General features: G+C 34.9%; 1 protein-coding gene and 1 long non-coding RNA gene across 2 annotated transcripts; both read left to right on the forward strand.

The window, feature by feature from the left end:
• Positions 1–1,032: 1,032 nt before the first annotated feature.
• LOC131948338 (uncharacterized) lies at positions 1,033–2,615 on the forward strand. The gene is made up of 2 exons (XR_009387996.1): positions 1,033–1,391; positions 2,295–2,615. It is a non-coding gene; the product is annotated as an uncharacterized LOC131948338 (long non-coding RNA).
• Positions 2,616–8,841: 6,226 nt separating this feature from the next.
• Positions 8,842–16,602, forward strand: LOC131948339 (DNA-directed primase/polymerase protein-like). The gene is made up of 14 exons (XM_059309914.1): positions 8,842–8,901; positions 9,252–9,323; positions 9,683–9,758; positions 10,669–10,775; positions 11,160–11,206; positions 11,690–11,781; positions 12,187–12,260; positions 12,361–12,434; positions 12,580–13,146; positions 13,325–13,484; positions 13,896–13,999; positions 14,633–14,831; positions 15,365–15,441; positions 16,263–16,602. The coding sequence occupies exons 1-14, from the start codon at positions 8,846–8,848 to the stop codon at positions 16,394–16,396; spliced, it is 1,839 nt and encodes a 612-aa protein (XP_059165897.1). The 5' UTR covers positions 8,842–8,845; the 3' UTR covers positions 16,397–16,602.
• The last annotated feature ends 1,473 nt before the right edge of the window (positions 16,603–18,075 follow it).

The following is an 18,075-nucleotide window of genomic DNA, read 5'->3' on the forward strand; positions in this document are numbered from 1 at the left end:
GTCAATTTGTTAGATATTGTCAGTGATTCAGTCGGGAAGTTTGTTAGTCAGTTAGTTAGTGAGTCAGAATACAAGCAAGTCGGTCAATCCGGAGAATCAGGTCAGGGCAGTGGCGGAACTAGAAAAAATGGGCCACCCCGCAAAAAAATTTTTTTGACCCCCCATATATATATATATATATATATATATATATATATATATATATATATATATATATATATATATATATATATATATATATATATATATATATATATACAAACACAATACGAACATAGGATACTCCTTTCTGGCCTGATCGGGTTTTTAAAAAAAAAAATTTCAAATTTAACCTAATCACACCAACATGTCATGTGTATGAGTGCATTGGTCTGTTATGAAAATCTCTGTTTTCATTTATGTTTAATACATCAAATACTTAAGACGGTCAAAAGTATATAAACCATGAAGCTTTGTATAAGAAATGGTGTCTCGTGTTATGTTTATTTTTATGTTTTTTTGTATTTATATTATTAATTTAAACTACGTTTCATTTCTATACTATACCATTCTTTAGTACATATTTTTTAAAAAATAATAATTGAGACCAGTAATTGCTGTTTAATTTGATTATTACAAATCTATTAAAAAGAGCGTTTGAGCAACCCTTATTGACTATTTGAAAAAGGGAAATAATTTATGGAAGTGGTTTGAGCGTTTGCCTATCTTCCACACTGCAGCTAATGTGTATATTTTTTTTTACATTTTTTTTACGCAACAGCATGTCTTAGCTACTATATAACATCACTACTGTATTAGATCTGTTATCTGTTTGTTATTTACAAAACCACTATCAAGGTGCCAGTGACGAAACTAATATTATATATATATATATATATATATATATATATATATATATATATATATATATATATATATATATATATATATAATTCGTGTATTTATTTTAGACTTTTGCCTTGTTTTCTAGAACAGTGGTTATTAAACGTAATCAATGTCGGCACTTTATTTCTTGGATGTTAGTTGTTGGAGCGTTAGGCTGCGGTTACACTATACGTCGGCAGTCCGAATTTCTGTTTCTGACAACACGGCCGAACAACTGGAAAGCAAACAAAAAGTATAACCCAGTTCTATTGGTTACACTAGAGCCGATCTCATCGTCCGAGTCGTCAGACTACGTCAGGCGCCTGATGATGAACTTAAAATTTTGTTTCTGTTCTGACGGAAAACACATTCTGATGAAAATTTATCTGGCAGGGATAAACAAAAAATAAAATGGAGGACTTCAGTTTGAACAGAAAGTTGTAGTATTTGACACAGAGAAGCTGATTTTTACTTATGCAAGAGAGAAAATTAAAGGTCTGAAATAGCCGATTAACTCGGATGTACAAGTTAAGTAATTTATTTCACTTATTCACTTCATTGAATAATTTTTATCATTCATGCACATTTTTTTTTGGTTATCAACTCTCACTCAACTCGTAGAATCTAGATCTAAGTACTTGAAGTAAGTAGATTCTAGATCTAGATTTCTAGATCTAGATTTAGATCTAGATTATTTCTAGTTCTAGACTAATCTAGTCTCTAGATCTAGAGCTAGATCTAGATGATCTAGATCTAGATCTAGAAAACTAGATCTATACTAAATCTCTAGTAGTAGACTCTCTACTCTTGGTTCTAAAATTGAATCTTTCATTCTCGGCTAGGCCTATCTGATGGTCTATCTAAATTCTAATATCTAGAATCTATGACATAGATCTATTTTTCTAGTTTCTATGATTCTTTTTAGATCTAGATCTCTATGTATATTATTATCTATAGGACTATAGGACTATTGGTAGATCTATAATAATATGTATGAAGTATAATAGTATATAGGCCTATATTTAAATTTATTCTATTTCCATTGAATCTATTTTTAGATTAATAATTAAATTTATATTAATAGGCCTAAATCTAATCTAAATTAAGAGTATAGATCTAGATTCCTGTACTGTAATGTTACTATATATTACTAGATCTATATAACTGTCTATAGGAATCAAGATCTAGGCTTAGGCCCAGACAATTATGATAGAAAAGTCTGAATCTAGGAGTAGACTACTAGATGTAGTAGTAATTAATTAATGTGCTGATTACTTAAGTCACTACAGTCCTAACTATTTTTTATCCGCCCTTTTCTATCTAGAAACCTATTTCATTTATAGCCTGTAGGCATATGTATAAATTATATGTATCCAACACATTAAAGTTACAATCAGTCTAAACTGATGTTTATATTTAATTCATTTCAGGTGCACAAGCCAAAAACCAAGTGGAAAAACCTGCTTGATACATTTAGAAAGGAGGATATCAAGATTAGCAACAAAAGAGTAACTGGCAGTATAGCTCCAAACAAACCATGGACATATTATAATAAATTATCCTTTATGAATGATTGTTTCGCTTCCAAGCAAACGATAAGCTGCATACAGATACCTTCAACTTCAATTCAGTATCGAGTGAAACCATTGTTTAAAAGATATTTTATTTTTGATGACACTGATTCAAATTGTATTCAAGTTGTGGAAGAAGCAATTGCTAAAGATCCTGACCCAGGATTAATTAATTTTGTGTTATGCCTGAATAAAAAAATTAATTGAAAAGTGTATGTTGTTTACTGTTTTATTATTTTTAAGAGGTCTTCAAATGCAGGCCTAAACTGTAATAGAGAATTACCGATACCAGTAGTTAAAATAATAATTCAATGAGGCCTGTGTCTTATGAGATGTATTTCTGTTAATCATGCTATTTAAACATGTTTTACAGATTTGCTTAATAAATTAAAACAATGAATTATGCTTTTTAAATGATCAAAAACCAATACCATCTTAGTTTGTAACAATCTAACATGTAACTGACATTGCGTTAGAAAATTAAGTCTAACCAGTAGGCCTAACTGGTGGAAATGGTTGAGGCCCTATGTTCTATAAGGAGCAAGTAGGACTAAGTCAAAGTTAGTCAAGTAGGCCTAACTAGTAGGAATTATTGATATTGATCAGGTGATCCGGCCAATGATTATATTATTATCTATGAATAATATAAATAAAACAAACATAACAACAAAAAGAAGTTTATTTCAATTAAATATCAAATTCAACATGTTTCATAATACTTCAGATGGTGTCTTCAGTCTTCAAAGGCCTTGGCACATTGCTGCTGTTGGTAATGGTACATGCTTTTTAGTGAGGCATCTCCACATAATATCACATGTCTCATAGATAATTGTGGTGATAGATGAATGGACAGTTCGATATTAGTAGGCCAATACAGTTGTAGTGAGGGGCCTATCTGTAAATGAAATTATTTTAATTTAGCACTAAAAGCAGGCCAGAACATAGAATTAAGACCTTATTTAATATTTATAGTTATAGATTAGATCTACTCCCCACTACTGAGGTATTGCAACCAAATTTATAGCTTAGATTTTACTTGTTTTAAATGTATAGATTACATAGAACACACAATTGTAATAATTAATGGTATTTAGAATAGGCCTTACTCAACTTACTGTAACAAAATATCTTATTTAATAAGAATTAACTGTACTAAGACACTTGCCTCAATGTCAAAGCCAAGCGTTTCTTTGGAGAAATACATTTCCGATATGATGTTGTCTTTCCTTTTCATTAAGCAAAATAATCTTGGAAGCATCATTGTTTTCTGCTAAAAAATGAATCTGCATTTGTTCGTCGATTTTTTGTATTGAAACCAATGCCTGCCGGTGGTCAGACATACGTTCTGACGGGCTACAGTGTAACCGCTGGGGCGCACCCGTCTTCGGCAGATTGGACAACACCTGACGTCAGATGAAAAAATTCGGTCTGCCGTCGTATAGTGTAACCGCAGCCTTAGCTTGTCTACACTACCACCGATACGAGCCAGCTTAGTTGTTGAGGCGCTATCTATTCGCTTCTTGTAAGGCTAAGAGCGGGAGGGGAGGTCTGAGAAAGAAACTTAAAAGGGAAAACAAAGCACCGATGTGCTTTTATCCATCAGTACCAAATTTGGGACGGTCTCAGAATGCCGTCTTAATATCTAGCGGCCTCTCGCGCAATTGATGTTTTTTCAAAAGAATTTTGCCGACAACAGCGTGTGTTTGATTGTAGGAAAAAGAATATACAAGAGCGTGGGATGATGTTTATAGAATAAAGATACTCCAACCGCAGCTACAGTATTATTTTTTCAAAACAACCATCAGGTCAAAAATGCAAGAAAATTAATTTTAACTATAAAAAAATGATTATGGGCGGCTGTGGGCCCCCTAAACGGCGTGGGCCCCCCCCGCATTGCGGGGTCTGGCGGCACTGTAGTTCCGCCCCTGGGTCAGGGTCAGGTCAAGGCCAGGTCAGGATAAGGGTTCGGTCAGAGGCTGATCAGGGTCCTATCAGTCGGCCCTACAACCATTTTTCTAAACGACGATACAAGCAAGGATAAAAGAAACGACACCAGAATGCAAAAGTATCTTCTCTATCTATGTATATCATGGGCGGTAACTCATGCATTCTATTTTGCTTGATGCTTTTTTAGCCTTATATTTACACGGCTGAAAATCTTAAACCTAATAGCGGTTAGCGGTGCGATGCCAAAGAGAGGCACTGCCTGTTCTGTTTTATTTTTTATTTTTAATATGTAGGTTTATTTATGTTTAATCATTCACCCACCCTGGCCTTGCAGTGGATTTGAATTAAATCGTTTCATTTTAAATTCAGGGTAAAGCTCATGGTTGCTAAACCGAAAAGTCTCGAGTTCGAACCCTCGGGCAGATGAGGCTCGTTAGCTGGGGACAGCCACTCTTCTAGGAGAGACAACTCTAAAATTAAACAACTGCTGCCTTGTAGTTTGTTCTTGGTTGGACAAAGGCTATGGAAGCAAATCCAAAAAGAAAAGCAGGCTGAAATCGGAGTCAATGGCCTCAATGGCGCATAACCAGTTGACACGTAACGCTTAATTGTGTTGGAGGCGTGGTCGAGTCGGCAAAAAGCTCATGGTTGATAAATTCGAACAACCTCGAGTTCAACCCCACTGGCAGATAAGTCTCGATCCCCTTCAACACTAATAATTAAGAACGAAGAAGAAGAAGAAGAAGAAGATTTTAAATTCACTTAAGTAGGCCTAACATTAAGCCATGTCTAATTTCCCTTTTGTAACGCCACTGAAAGTTTTCAACCTGACCAGGGCACAAAAAGATTTTTAAAATTTTTAACGTAAAAAAATATTCGAAGGCGTGACTAAGGACTAAGGTTGGCAGAGGCGTAGCGAAGGGAGGAGGGCGGGTGTTGTTACTCATGTCCCCGGGCGCCGACCCTAAGGGCGCCAAAATGGGTTGGGGGGGGGGGGGAAAGCTCATTTTAATTGCAGTTTTGAATTATAAACATAAAAATATATGAGGGGGGGGGGGGGCGCCAAATTGCAAGTTTGTCCCCGGCAGGGATCGCTACGCCTCTGAAGGTTGGGTCACCCGGTACGACAATGGCCTCGCTTTTTATAGCAATCTAACAAGAAGAGAACGCTGTAACCTGATCATCATAAATTGCTATTCGTTTTTTTTTTAAATATTAAAAATGTTATATTTGTTCTCGTGTATCGCTGGGTTATTTTGCTCTAGACGGCCATTAATTTACCGCACATGGAAGATGAATTGGATTATTATACAAGTGGGGGCGGGGGAGGGGAGTTACAGTAGAATATCCAATCGTGCAGCTCATATTGAAACTGTCTTTCAATACATATTAATGTATTTCTTGCAACCGATATTAAAGTAGCTTTATAATCTTAGCCGTGGAGTGTTTGTAAAAAAGCTACTATTCAACATGACGTTTGAATGTGGAGAATTTGTACCAATATTCTTTGGTTAATAATCAAGATAAAAGAGTTCCACAATTAGAAAAAAAGAGGCAATTTTGATTAAACCATCAACAGTGACGTTGACAACAAACAAGAGTCTAGATCTAGATATCTATTATCTAGATATCTACTAGACTTAGAGTCTATATCTATTATCTAGGTATAGATCTATAGTAGATCTAGAAATCTATATAGATCTATTATCTCTAGCTATTGTTTTATTTTAGTTTTAGCGTACCGCATGACTAACCTAAATTCTATAAAGAATCTAGCGGTAATCTATCGTTTTAGTTTTTTAGGTACGTAAAATCGCCCGCGACTAGATTCTAGTAATGTGAAAAACAGGTGACTCCTTACATTTCAATAATTATTTTACATTTTGAGGAGGATTTATGTTTTGAAAAATACAAAAATGTTTCCTTGTTTCATTTATGTACCTGTTTTTAAACAATTGAATTAAAACTTTTCAGTAATAAATGAACACCAGCAATGTTTCCAACAGATGCAACCTTGCTCATTTACTATAGCAGCCATCTTGTTAAAGTTTTATTTTTATAGACATATAGCGCAAGATTCAGGCGGAAGTCACTCTATTTTACAAATGGCTGCTGTTTATATAGCAAATCTTGCTTGCAGATACTGCTGTTTAAAGTTAATTTCTGGCCTATGTTGATATAATCAGATATATTTAGCCATTGATTAAGGTTTATTATTCATTTATCTATAATATTTGACACAAACATATCACAATATAGACCTACTTCTATTACAGCCTTGACAATGAGGTAACTTTTTCGTACATTAATAGCCGCGGGCGATTTTACGTACCCAAAACGATAGATTACCAATCTAGCTTATCTAGATCTAGTTTAGTAGTTGTTAGGTGTTAGGTAGCTACTCTAACTCTAGCAGCACTCTAGCTAGCTAGATCTAGTTATCTAGTAGATCTAGAGTCTAGATCGGATGGTAATCTATCGTTTTAGGTACGTAAAATCGCCCGCGACTAGTAATGTGAAAAACAGGTGACTCCTTACATTTTAATAATTATTTCACATTTTGAGGAGGATTTATGTTTTGAAAAATACAGAAATGTTTCAAAGTTTCATTTATGTACCTGTTTTCAAAGGGACGGAGTGGTCTAGCGGTAGAGAGCTGGACTGCTAACCCGTAAGTTTCGAGTTCGAATCCGGGTTCAAGACAGTAGAACGTCCCTGAGTCCACCCAACTCTGATGGGTACCTAACTCACGTTAGGGAAAGTAAAGGCGGCTGGGCATAGTGCTGACCACATTATCTCTTCATATGCCGAGGTCACAGAAACAAGTGAACTCTACTTCACTTGCCCCATAGACCGTCAGGTTTGAAAGGGAAACTTTTACCTGTTTTCAAACAATTGAATTAAAACTTTTCAGTAATAAATGAAGACTAGGGATGTTTCCAACAGATGCAACCATGCTCATTTACTATAGCAGCCATCTTGTTTAAGTTCTTTCTTCGTTAACTTATAGCGCAAGATTCAGGGGAAGGCAACTCTATTTTACAAATGGCTGCTGAATATATAGGAAATCCTGCTCACAAACACTGCTGTTAAAAGTTAATTTCTTGCCTATATTGATATATATATTTTTTTATTTAGCTATTGATTTAGGTTTATTATTCATTTATCTATAATATTTGACACAAATATATCAAAATATACTTTTATTAAAGCCTTGACAATGAGGTAACTTTTTCGTACATTACTAACAGCGGGCGATTTTACGTACCCAAAACGATAGATTACCGATCTGATATATATAGACTAGCTAGATTGCAAGACTCTGTAAAGCTCCATTTTAAATTTTAGCGTATTTTATTCTCCGCTTCTTGTTCACCTCCAGTTGAGCATATTTTATTATAATTATAATAACCAAAACACACCAAAACATTAGGAAAACACGATTTATTTATTTGAATAAAATACGCTAAAATGGAGTTTTACCAAAAAATAAAGAGACTGACTTTGTTTTAGATTTTGATAATTTACTTTGGTCAAAAATCCAAATTTAGAATATTGAATGTGCTATGTTCATGTGTCAGTTAGATCTAGAATTTTCATGGCAATGGGTGAAGTACGTAAATGTAACTCACAATTGCAAGTCGGTTAAGTTTGTATTGTTACAAGTATCTCCCAGGCATGATACTATAAATAAGCATTTATGAACTTACAATGACCCCAAAACCGAGGCCAACACAATTTCAAACAGCTATTGCCTGAGCTATGATGTATGCTGATAATTAAAGTCAATGTGAACTCATGGTGAACCCGCAACCATGTAAGGATTTTTCTCCCGCTGACGATCACACGATATTTAATTGGAACAGTACTAATGCTTTTTTATGTTTTTTTTTTACCTTTTCTAATTATAAATCACATTCATAAAAAAATAAGTAGATAAGTGTTTTCCTAATGTTTTTGTGTGTTTCTGTTGTGTTTATGATAAAATACACTCAACTAGAGGTGAACGTGAAGGGGGGAATAAAATACGCTAAAATGGAGTTTTACCCTAGACTCTAGTACTCGACTCTACCTACTCGCAACTCTACTAGCTACTCAAGTCAAGTGGCCCTCTAGCAGTCTAGCTAACTTCTTTTATTATTGTACAATATTATTCTATATATGCCTACTACAATGCTATTATAAATTATAGTCTTACATCATTTACATATGTTAGTACTCAATTTTAGTATGTACCTAAGTTATCAAAGTTTGATACATTTAAATACATTATTTTTATCTAGATCTAGTAAAGTTGGACTAAAGTCACTTGACTAAAGATTAAAATATTCTTATTTATTGGCCTCTAGATTCTTGCTTGATATTTGGGAACTAGCTACGCAAATATGTTTTTAAATGTGGGTCTGGCTAATTTTAAAGAATGATATTTGAAAACAGTTTTTCTTGATCCTAGATCTATAAAGATGACATCTGAAGCTCATTTTTCTGTGATAAAGTTCTATGGCACTCCTAAACCAAGGTAAGAAAATTTAAGTTTATTTTTCATATATTTTGTCATAGGCCTATATTTCTTTATTTTTAATTGTTCAAATGGGATTTTCATGAAAATATAATATCTACATGCCCATGGAAATCCTTAAACTTTAAATTTCCACTTGATGTTAGGTCTAGATCTATCCCTTTCAGCAAAATGAGATGCAACTTACAAGGTTATTCTAAAATTTAAAGAGTGCTATGTAATTAATTTGGATACATTGCTTTCTCTATTTATTAACATTTCATATAGGCCTAAAGATGAAATTATTGAATTATTTTTTTTTAGAAATTTGCTTGAGTAAAAATTGTTTCATTTTTAATAACTATTTTAAGAAGGAAAAGGAAGAAATTTGACCCTGACCTAGAGAAAATACAACCAATGATTCCGAAAGCTTTCCCCCACAGGTAAACATTTTGTGTTGCTATGTAAGCGTACCTACAGTTTTAGTACACTGGTTTACATGCTTTCAAATACATAAATTCTTGCAGCAAAAGCCTTTAGCACCTCTACATCTTATGAATTAATTTTTAGCCTAATGTGCTAATCTTAATTCTTTGGTCTGTTCAGGATTTAAATAGTCGCATCTATGAAAATAATTTAAAATTCCATGTAATTTATGGGCATTTAAAAAAAATTATGCAATGTCAATAAAGTTTTGTATTTTTCTATTTTGCGGGAAATGTGAGCATTGATCTTAAAATCCACGGTGTAAAATAATGAAACAATAAAAAAATGATCCTAAGTTTTGTAAATCTCTATTCAGAATTCTTGGGCCAACAGAGAGTTGGAGAGTATTTTATCGGCAAGCTGACGCCTTCAAGTTTGCAGCAAAATCAGAGGTAAGCAAGGGAGGTTATATGTATGTGCCACATAAAATGTTTAGTCATCGTCTTCTGGTATAAAACAATAAATACAAAATATTACTGTTTTTTTATTGCAACTATATTGATATTTGTATACATCAGACTTCAACTTTTTATGGTATAGAAAGTGTTAAATAGTTTAAAATTGTTCTCTAAACTATTTGAAGGTTGAGTTTTTAATGGGGGTTTTTTTTGGTAAAAAGTTTAAGAATTTATGTTGAATAATTTGTTATTTAAACGTTGGCTTTATGATGTTTATAAATAATATAAAGTTCAAATATTTGGGCGCAATCATCTCTTGAGCTGTAGCCTAGTACAACTCACAGGCTTCGGACACTTTAGAGAGACAAAAACATAATATCTGAACAAAGAATCAGACTAGCACTCTTTTTGGCATGGCAATATTTATTTGTGTTCTAATCATGGAGGACCTGGTAGAAGACACCAAGAAGATTGAATACACCAGGGGACAGTTGGAGAGACTAATGAAAATTGGGAAGATACCATGGTGGAGGCAACTGGTCAGCAAGACTTGTGGCTTTCAGACTCTAGATGAGCTCATCTCATCTCTTTGTGCCCTAGACACATGTTTCAGAGACCTCGGCATATGAAGGGATAGTATAGTCAGCACTATGCCCAGCCACCTTTGCTTTTTCTAACATGTGGTAGGTACCCGTTAGAGCTGTGTGGACTCAGGGACACGCCACTGACTTGAACCAGGATTCAAACTTGAAACTTTCATGTTAGCAGTCTAGTGCTCTACCGCTAGGCCTTGCTGTCCCATCTAGATGAGATGTCTGAGTTGATTGCATTAACAAATTTAATTATTGCTTCTTTACATTGTTGAAATTCTGAATAAATATTTCTTTCATTTTATTGACGACAGGACACTCTTGTGTTTGCAGTTGAAAAGTCGGCAGCTCTTGTGGGTGTCAGCTCTGGCAAGAGACAATACCTGGTGACAAGTCTACCTGTATTTTGGCATTTTTACAGGTATTGTTTTTGGCATTTTTACAGTTAATTTAGAATATTTTACTGGTAATCGTGATTAAAAAATAGACATATGTCATGTAGCCTATTGTTAACCAAATTTTAGCCTATTGTTAACGAAATGTTACCCTATTTTGTCCAAATGTTATCCTATTGTTAACAAAATGCTACCTTATTGTTAACTAAATATTAGCCTATTGTAAATCAAATGTTAGCCTATTATTGACCAAATGTTACCCTATTGTTAACCAAGTGTTATCCTATTGTTAACCAAGTGTTATCCTAATGTTAACCAAATGTTAGCCTATTGTTGACCAAATGTTACCCTATTGTTAACCAAGTGTTATCCTATTATTAACCAAATATTAACTAAATCTTATTGTACAGCCAGCTTGAGGCAGGAAAGAGACATCATTATGAAATTATTCCAAAAGGTGGGTTGATGTCCTAGTTTAAAATAATATTTGCTAGTATCTTGATCAATGATGTAGCTTTATTGCACAATCATGCAATGGGCAGATGTTATCAAAGGGGATGTGGATAGCCACTGGCAATATTTGTCGGTCATTTATTTTTGGTGGAGTGGGCGAGGAAAAGGTCAAGGTGATCAAATAGCCACTAGCAATAGTAGCTGGTCATGTATTTGTTTGGGGTAGGGGTGGGGTAGAGGGAGATAATGGTTGTAAACATTGCTGCTGGTAATCTGGGGGGGGGGGGTGAGAATGATAGTGTAAAAAAAAATCTTCAGATGTGCAGGTCATATTGGTTCAAAGGGTTGTCCAGAATTTTGTGAATTTAACATGAGAATAGAAACAAGAGCTACAATTGTGTTATGTGTTTTAAAAAATACTGTTCTCTTTGTAACTGCTGAAATATATATAAAAAAAATAATTTTAGCAACTATTTTTTTTTTTTAGAGTGTCTATGCAAGTTATATTTTGATCTTGAGTTTCTGAAAGATTTTAATCTTGAACATAATGGAGACAATATGACAGACATATTGATCCAGGTAGGCAGCTACAACAGCTACACAACATTCCTCAATTTTTTTTTCCTTTATGGAGTTGATTTTATTACACAAGAAATGAATGCCAGTGCATAAAGTAGTCAAAACATGTCTAATTATATTTCTATGGACTTTGCTATATTTATGAATTGTCAGTAGCCTTTGCTAGCTGACTATCATTATCTATCAGAGCTTGCTAGGTTTAAAGAAAACCTATAGCTGTTAAAACCTAGTTGTTGATATATAAACCTAGTTGTTGGCATAATTACCCTTGTGGTTTTCCATTTTAAAAAAACTATTCATGTTGATATTGTTTCTTCAATCAGGGTTTCTCTTTTTAATGTCTAAATTGTTTCTTTAAACATGGTTCAACTTCTTAAAAAATCACTTCTATTTTATCAATTCCAGTATGTTTGTTTATGGCTGAAGATAATTTACCAGCTGGACTGCAACAGGACAAATGTCTTGGACCTTGATGCTAGGTAAGAATTTCTAAATTGTGCTGGCCAAACTTAAAAAGTTAAACATAATTTGTTTAAGTTACTGTTAATTTTTTTAAAACCCTCCTAATTGTTTTGACAGTACTGGAAGCAAGTTTAGTCGCCATCTTATTTTCCAGTTGCCTGGCGCGTTGTTTGAAAACTGTGTTGTTGCAGGTAATTTTAATGAGTTAGTTTTATTACGCTTTTATTTAAAATAAATTTCCATGTTGAGTTATTATTATTAAATGTTTAACTAGAACTTCCTAGAACTTTTGATCTCGTTCACAACTCTAATGAAATCATTTTTTGTTTTGTTTAGGATATTTTGTACATTATATTTTTCATCAACTCATCAATTATCTAAATTGGAAATCCCCAAATAGCCAAGAACATGCTTTAAGAGAAGTGATTCTTACCAGCCAGGCAGATTATAATAAATCAGCGTTGGCTATTAAAGATGAGAAATCATCTTGTACTAACGGAGATGATAAATCATTAGCTTGTGCTAATGAAGATGATAAATCAGCTTGTGCTAATGAGGATGGTTTTGAAATAGAAGATGAAGACAAGATGAGTTTAGTGGCTGAACATTGTGAATTAAAGTGTTTGGGTCAAACTGGTGTGGACGTGATATCAGCCAATGTGTCGGATAACATGCATGGTGTACAGTTAGGGAGTAAACGTACTCGTAATGACAGCATATGTGATGTTGACCACAGCAATCTTAATGTGAGACCCACTAATGCTGACCGCAGCAATCTCAATGTGAGACCAGCTAATGTTGACAAGAGTACAATTGATGTCTGTGGTCACTTTACGTTGGAACAGCTGACATCTCTTGTTGTGATAAACAAAGACAGGAATAAAACTTTGGTCTGTGATCTAGGTAGGTGATACGTGTGATCTAGACAGGACATTTTTTTCTGTAAACTAGCAACTTGTTCTCATTGTTATAAAGCAGTTCTCTCAACATTTATTCTTAATTACCTAAAAATTATAAATTCTTTTCTTTATTTTTCCAGTTGTTTTTTTTTATTGCTCCAACTTTTTAATGGTTCTTACAGGCGTGTACACTAAAAATAGAAACTTCCGCTTGTATCTGTCCAGTAAACAGAACAAACATAATCCACTGGATGTATCCAGACACAACCTGTATTATCCGGATGTGAGCGGAACATCCGACATGAGTGAGGCTGTGTTCTACTCATCTTTAATCTCACAGAGGTAGGTTTGGGGATTAGCTGAATCTACACTAGCCAGGTTTTAATTAATTTTCTGCCTAGTAAAGTTTTAATTAATTTTTTTTGTAAGCTGTTTAAATTAATTTTCTATTCAGCCATGTTACAATCAATTATTAACCAAATCTATGATCATGTATAAGCAGAGCCACTGCCTACCCTGCTCACAAAATCAAACATATCTCAACAATTGTGAAAATCTGCTCTGGGTTTCATACCATAGGTTTCCCACCAGCTTTCATCTGTAAATCATTCTTCCTTGTTTACTTTGTTATTTCACTCATTCCATTTTAAGCTGTTGTTTTTAATGGAGAATTGTAGTATACTAAGAATTTAAAAAAAAATTCAATAAGGTGTTTATCAAATATAATTTTGCTGAGTTTTTTATTTATAAAAGGTGTGCTGCCTCAAACGTTAGGACACTGAGTTTTGCTAAGACTGCAAGCTCCCCTACATTGATTGAACATGGTGTCCACCATTCCCATTCAGACCACACACAAGGTATGTTTTATTTTGATTCACATATGGTCTCAAGGTATGTTTTATTTGATTCACATATGGTCTCACAATCAGACCACACACAAGGTATGTTTTATTTTGATTCAAAAGATATTTTCAAACTGCCCAATGGTGACTTTCAAAAAAAATTAACTATTGACAAACCTATATATATATTGTATTGTAGATATATTTGGTTAGAGGATTGATCCTTCTAATGTTGTACAGCATGGGAAATTCAATGTTTAAGTTCATTTACTTTGTATACAAATTTCAATATCCTACTCCTAATTCTGTTGTCCTATACACTTCAGCTATCCAACTGTCCACTATCACTTTCTATCACCTAACTATCTACTCAACGCTAACCTTCTAACTTATACACAGTCTCTGCTCTACTACTTTCTAACACTCTACTTTCTCATACACGCTCGACTCACCAACTGCCGCTAACTCTGCCCAACTACTAACGCTTGGTTGATCAGCTGACCATCACATGTTAACAGTCGATTTGTTTTTAACTTTTCAGGTGATTTTATTGGTTCTGCTTGACCGATGTCTAGCTGACCGATGCTATTCTACCTCTCTCCTGTCTTTGACCTATTTTTGAATCTTGCCTAAATTGTATCATCACAGACTCCATGCACGGATATTCCGCGACCTCACCATATCCAGAGATTGATGGATTCATCCAAGGCTTAATTAGAGTGAATGGTAACAAAGGCACAATCCGCCAGTGGATATATTTCAGTGACAGCCAGACTCTGCTGTACGAGGTAGCTGGTTACAGATGGTGTGGGAACATACAGAGACAGCATCGCAGCAACAACATAATGTAAGCCTTGATTCTCATACAGCCTTTTCTATTGTTTATCTTTGATTTTTACAGTATTGATGAGAATACTTTCAAGAACTCATTAGCAACAAATACCTAGTATCCAAATAATAAAGTCTAAAGTCCCCTTTTTGAACCTGATGTCTCAGGGGGTGTGTGAAGTAAGAGTTTACCTGTTTCTGTGACCTCGGCATATGAAGAGTCTGGTTAGCCACCTTTACTTTCCCTAATGTTTGTTAGGTACCCATTATAGTTGGGTGGACTCAAGGACATTTAACTTACTTGAATCCAGTTTCAAACTTGAGACTTCTGGGTTAGCAGTTTAGTGCTCTACCACTAGGCCACACCGTCCCATTAAGTTTGGATGACGTTAATTCATTTTATTAAGATCTTTCTGTTTCTACTGTTTTTAATATGAAAAATTCTTAAAGAGAACAAATCCCCATATTTAAGCTGACTGAGGTATTTAGCTGACATTTCTTACATTTATTTGTGCATATCATTTGGGTTGTTGACATTTGTATTCGTTCTAGGTATGTTGTTGACATTCAACATGGCATTTACTACCAGAAATGTCATGACCCAGAATGCCAGGGATACAGATCAGAATGTAGGTCAATTTTTTTATACAGCTTTGCCTATTTTAATTAATTAAATCAATTCTTGGGCTAAATTTTAAACATAGCTTTTGAAAGACAAGGCTGAACTGCAACCTCGTTAATTTATACTACTTAACTTTGACCGTACTATCTTAGCTCAATGACTGAACTTTGACCTTTCTGTATTCAATATCAACACGAGGAGTAAACTCTAATAATGCTGCTTTGTGATTTAATCACAAAGTTTTTCATATTAAAAAATACACAACCATTTTATCATGTTAATTAACAAGTTTATTTCAATTGGAAAAATTACCCTTACAAACCTGGCGGTCCATGGGGCCAATGAAGTAGAGTTCAACTGTTTTTATGACTTTGGCATTTGGAGGGATAGTGTGGTCAGTACTATGCCTTACTTTCCCTAAGGTCAGTCAGTTGCCTGAGCTAGATGAACTCCAGTACTCAACAGTGTTTCTTCCAGCCTTTTATCTCGGGGGTGGGGGGGGGGGCACTTGAAATTTTTGGGGTGGCGGGGAGTGGTAGACTGTTAAAAGTATATATTTTCTATATAAATTTCATTTCGATGGGGGGGGGGGGGGGGGTAGATGCCTGGAAGAAACTCTGGTACCCAAGACTGTGATATGAACCGAGGACTCTTGGGTTACCAGTTGTTTGCCCTACCATCTGACCACACAGCCCCGTTTATTGAAATTATTCTTTTTAAAATTTATACATCATCTTTTTTTTGTTTTTTTTTATCATTCAGACATTGTGATAGGTTAGTTGAGGCTGTTTATTGATCTGAGTTCTGATAATTGGTGTTTACTTTCAGCCAAAGATGTTCCCTATCATCTACTTCCTGCTTCGTTCTTCATTGACCAGGATGATGTCATTGATGGGTTCCAGACTGACAGTGATGACGACATGCTATCTGCTGCCATGGAGGAGGTGGACGCTAGTCTATGAGAGATGCCGGACATTATATTTTGGTAGTGGACGGTCTAGTGGTAGTCGGTAACACTTACAGTAATGAACAGTTTACTACAAGTTAGACGAATGCTCTATAATAGGTGGACATATCATTATATTGTAATTTTAAAAACGGCAAAAAATTGTGAGACAAATTGTTTTAACTGTTTAATTCATTGCAGTGTATTTTAAATTGTATGTAAATAAATGTACAGGAAACGGAATTTTTTCTTCAATTCTTATATTATGTGTGCTGTTAGAGTTTTGTTGGATGTTTGTGTGTCTGAGTTAGTGTTTTGTTGGATGTTTGTGGGCCTGAGTTAGTGTTTTGTTCGATGTTTGGGTGCCTGAGTTAGTGTTTTGTTGGATGTTTGTGTGTCTGAGTTAGTGTTTTGTTCGATGTTTGTGGGCCTGAGTTAATGTTTTGTTGGATGTTTGTGTGTCGGAGTTAGTGTTTTGTTGGATGTTTGTGGGCCTGAGTTAGTGTTTTGTTGGATGTTTGTGTGCCTGAGTTAGTGTTTTGTTGGATGTTTGTGTGTCTGAGTTAGTGTTTAGTTGGATATTTGTGTGTCGGAGTTAGTGTTTTGTTGGATGTTTGTGTGTCTGAGTTAGTGTTTTGTTGGATGTTTGTGGGCCTGAGTTAGTGTTTTGTTCGATGTTTGTGGGCCTGAGTTAGTGTTTTGTTGGATGTTTATGTGCCTGAGTTAGTGTTTTGTTGGATGTTTGTGTGTCTGAGTTAGTGTTTTGTTGGATGTTTGTGGGCCTGAGTTAGTGTTTTGTTGGATGTTTGTGTGCCTGAGTTAGTGTTTTGTTGGATGTTTGTGTGTCTGAGTTAGTTTTTTGTTGGATGTTTGTGTGCCTGAGTTAGTGTTTTGTTGGATGTTTGGGTGTCTGAGTTAGTGTTTTGTTGGATGTTTGTGTGTCTGAGTTAGTGTTTTGTTGGATGTTTGTGTGTCTGAGTTAGTGTTTTGTTGGATGTTTGTGTGTGTGAGTTAGTGTTTTGTTGGATGTTTGTGTGTCTGAGTTAGTGTTTTGTTGGATGTTTGTGGGCCTGAGTTAGTGTTTTGTTGGATGTTTGTGTGTCTGAGTTAGTGTTTTGTTGGATGTTTGTGGGCCTGAGTTAGTGTATTTGTTGGATGTTTGTGGGCCTGAGTTAGTGTTTTGTTGGATGTTTGTGGGCCTGAGTTAGTGTTTTGTTGGATGTTTGTGTGTCTGAGTTAGTGTTTTGTTGGATGTTTGTGGGCCTGAGTTAGTGTTTTGTTGGATGTTTGTGGGCCTGAGTTAGTGTTTTGTTGGATGTTTGTGTGTCTGAGTTAGTGTTTTTTTGGTTGTTTGTGTGTCTGAGTTAGTGTTTTGTTCGATGTTTGTGGGCCTGAGTTAGTGTTTTGTTGGATGTTTGTGGGCCTGAGTTAGTGTTTTGTTGGATGTTTGTGTGCCTGAGTTAGTGTTTTGTTCGATGTTTGTGGGCCTGAGTTAGTGTTTTGTTGGATGTTTGTGTGTCTGAGTTAGTGTTTTGTTGGATGTTTGTGTGTCTGAGTTAGTGTTTTGTTGGATGTTTGTGTGCCTGAGTTAGTGTTTTGTTGGATGTTTGTGTGCCTGAGTTAGTGTTTAGTTGGATGTATGTGGGCCTGAGTTAGTGTTTTGTTGGATGTTTGTGGGCCTGAGTTAGTGTTTTG

This window comes from Physella acuta, unplaced genomic scaffold, assembly GCF_028476545.2.
Source record: "Physella acuta isolate Inbredline_101_S28 unplaced genomic scaffold, ASM2847654v3 ptg000640l, whole genome shotgun sequence".
Classification (NCBI taxonomy): domain Eukaryota; kingdom Metazoa; phylum Mollusca; class Gastropoda; family Physidae; genus Physella; species Physella acuta.

Coding starts and splice junctions, on each gene's coding strand:
- LOC131948339 (XM_059309914.1), top strand. CDS start 8,846: ATGACATCTGAAGCTCATTTTTCTGTGATAAAGTTCTATGGCACTCCT. Junction 12,435..12,579: donor TGAAAACTGTGTTGTTGCAG/GTAATTTTAATG, acceptor TGTTTTGTTTAG/GATATTTTGTACATTATATT. Junction 15,442..16,262: donor CCAGGGATACAGATCAGAAT/GTAGGTCAATTT, acceptor GTTTACTTTCAG/CCAAAGATGTTCCCTATCAT.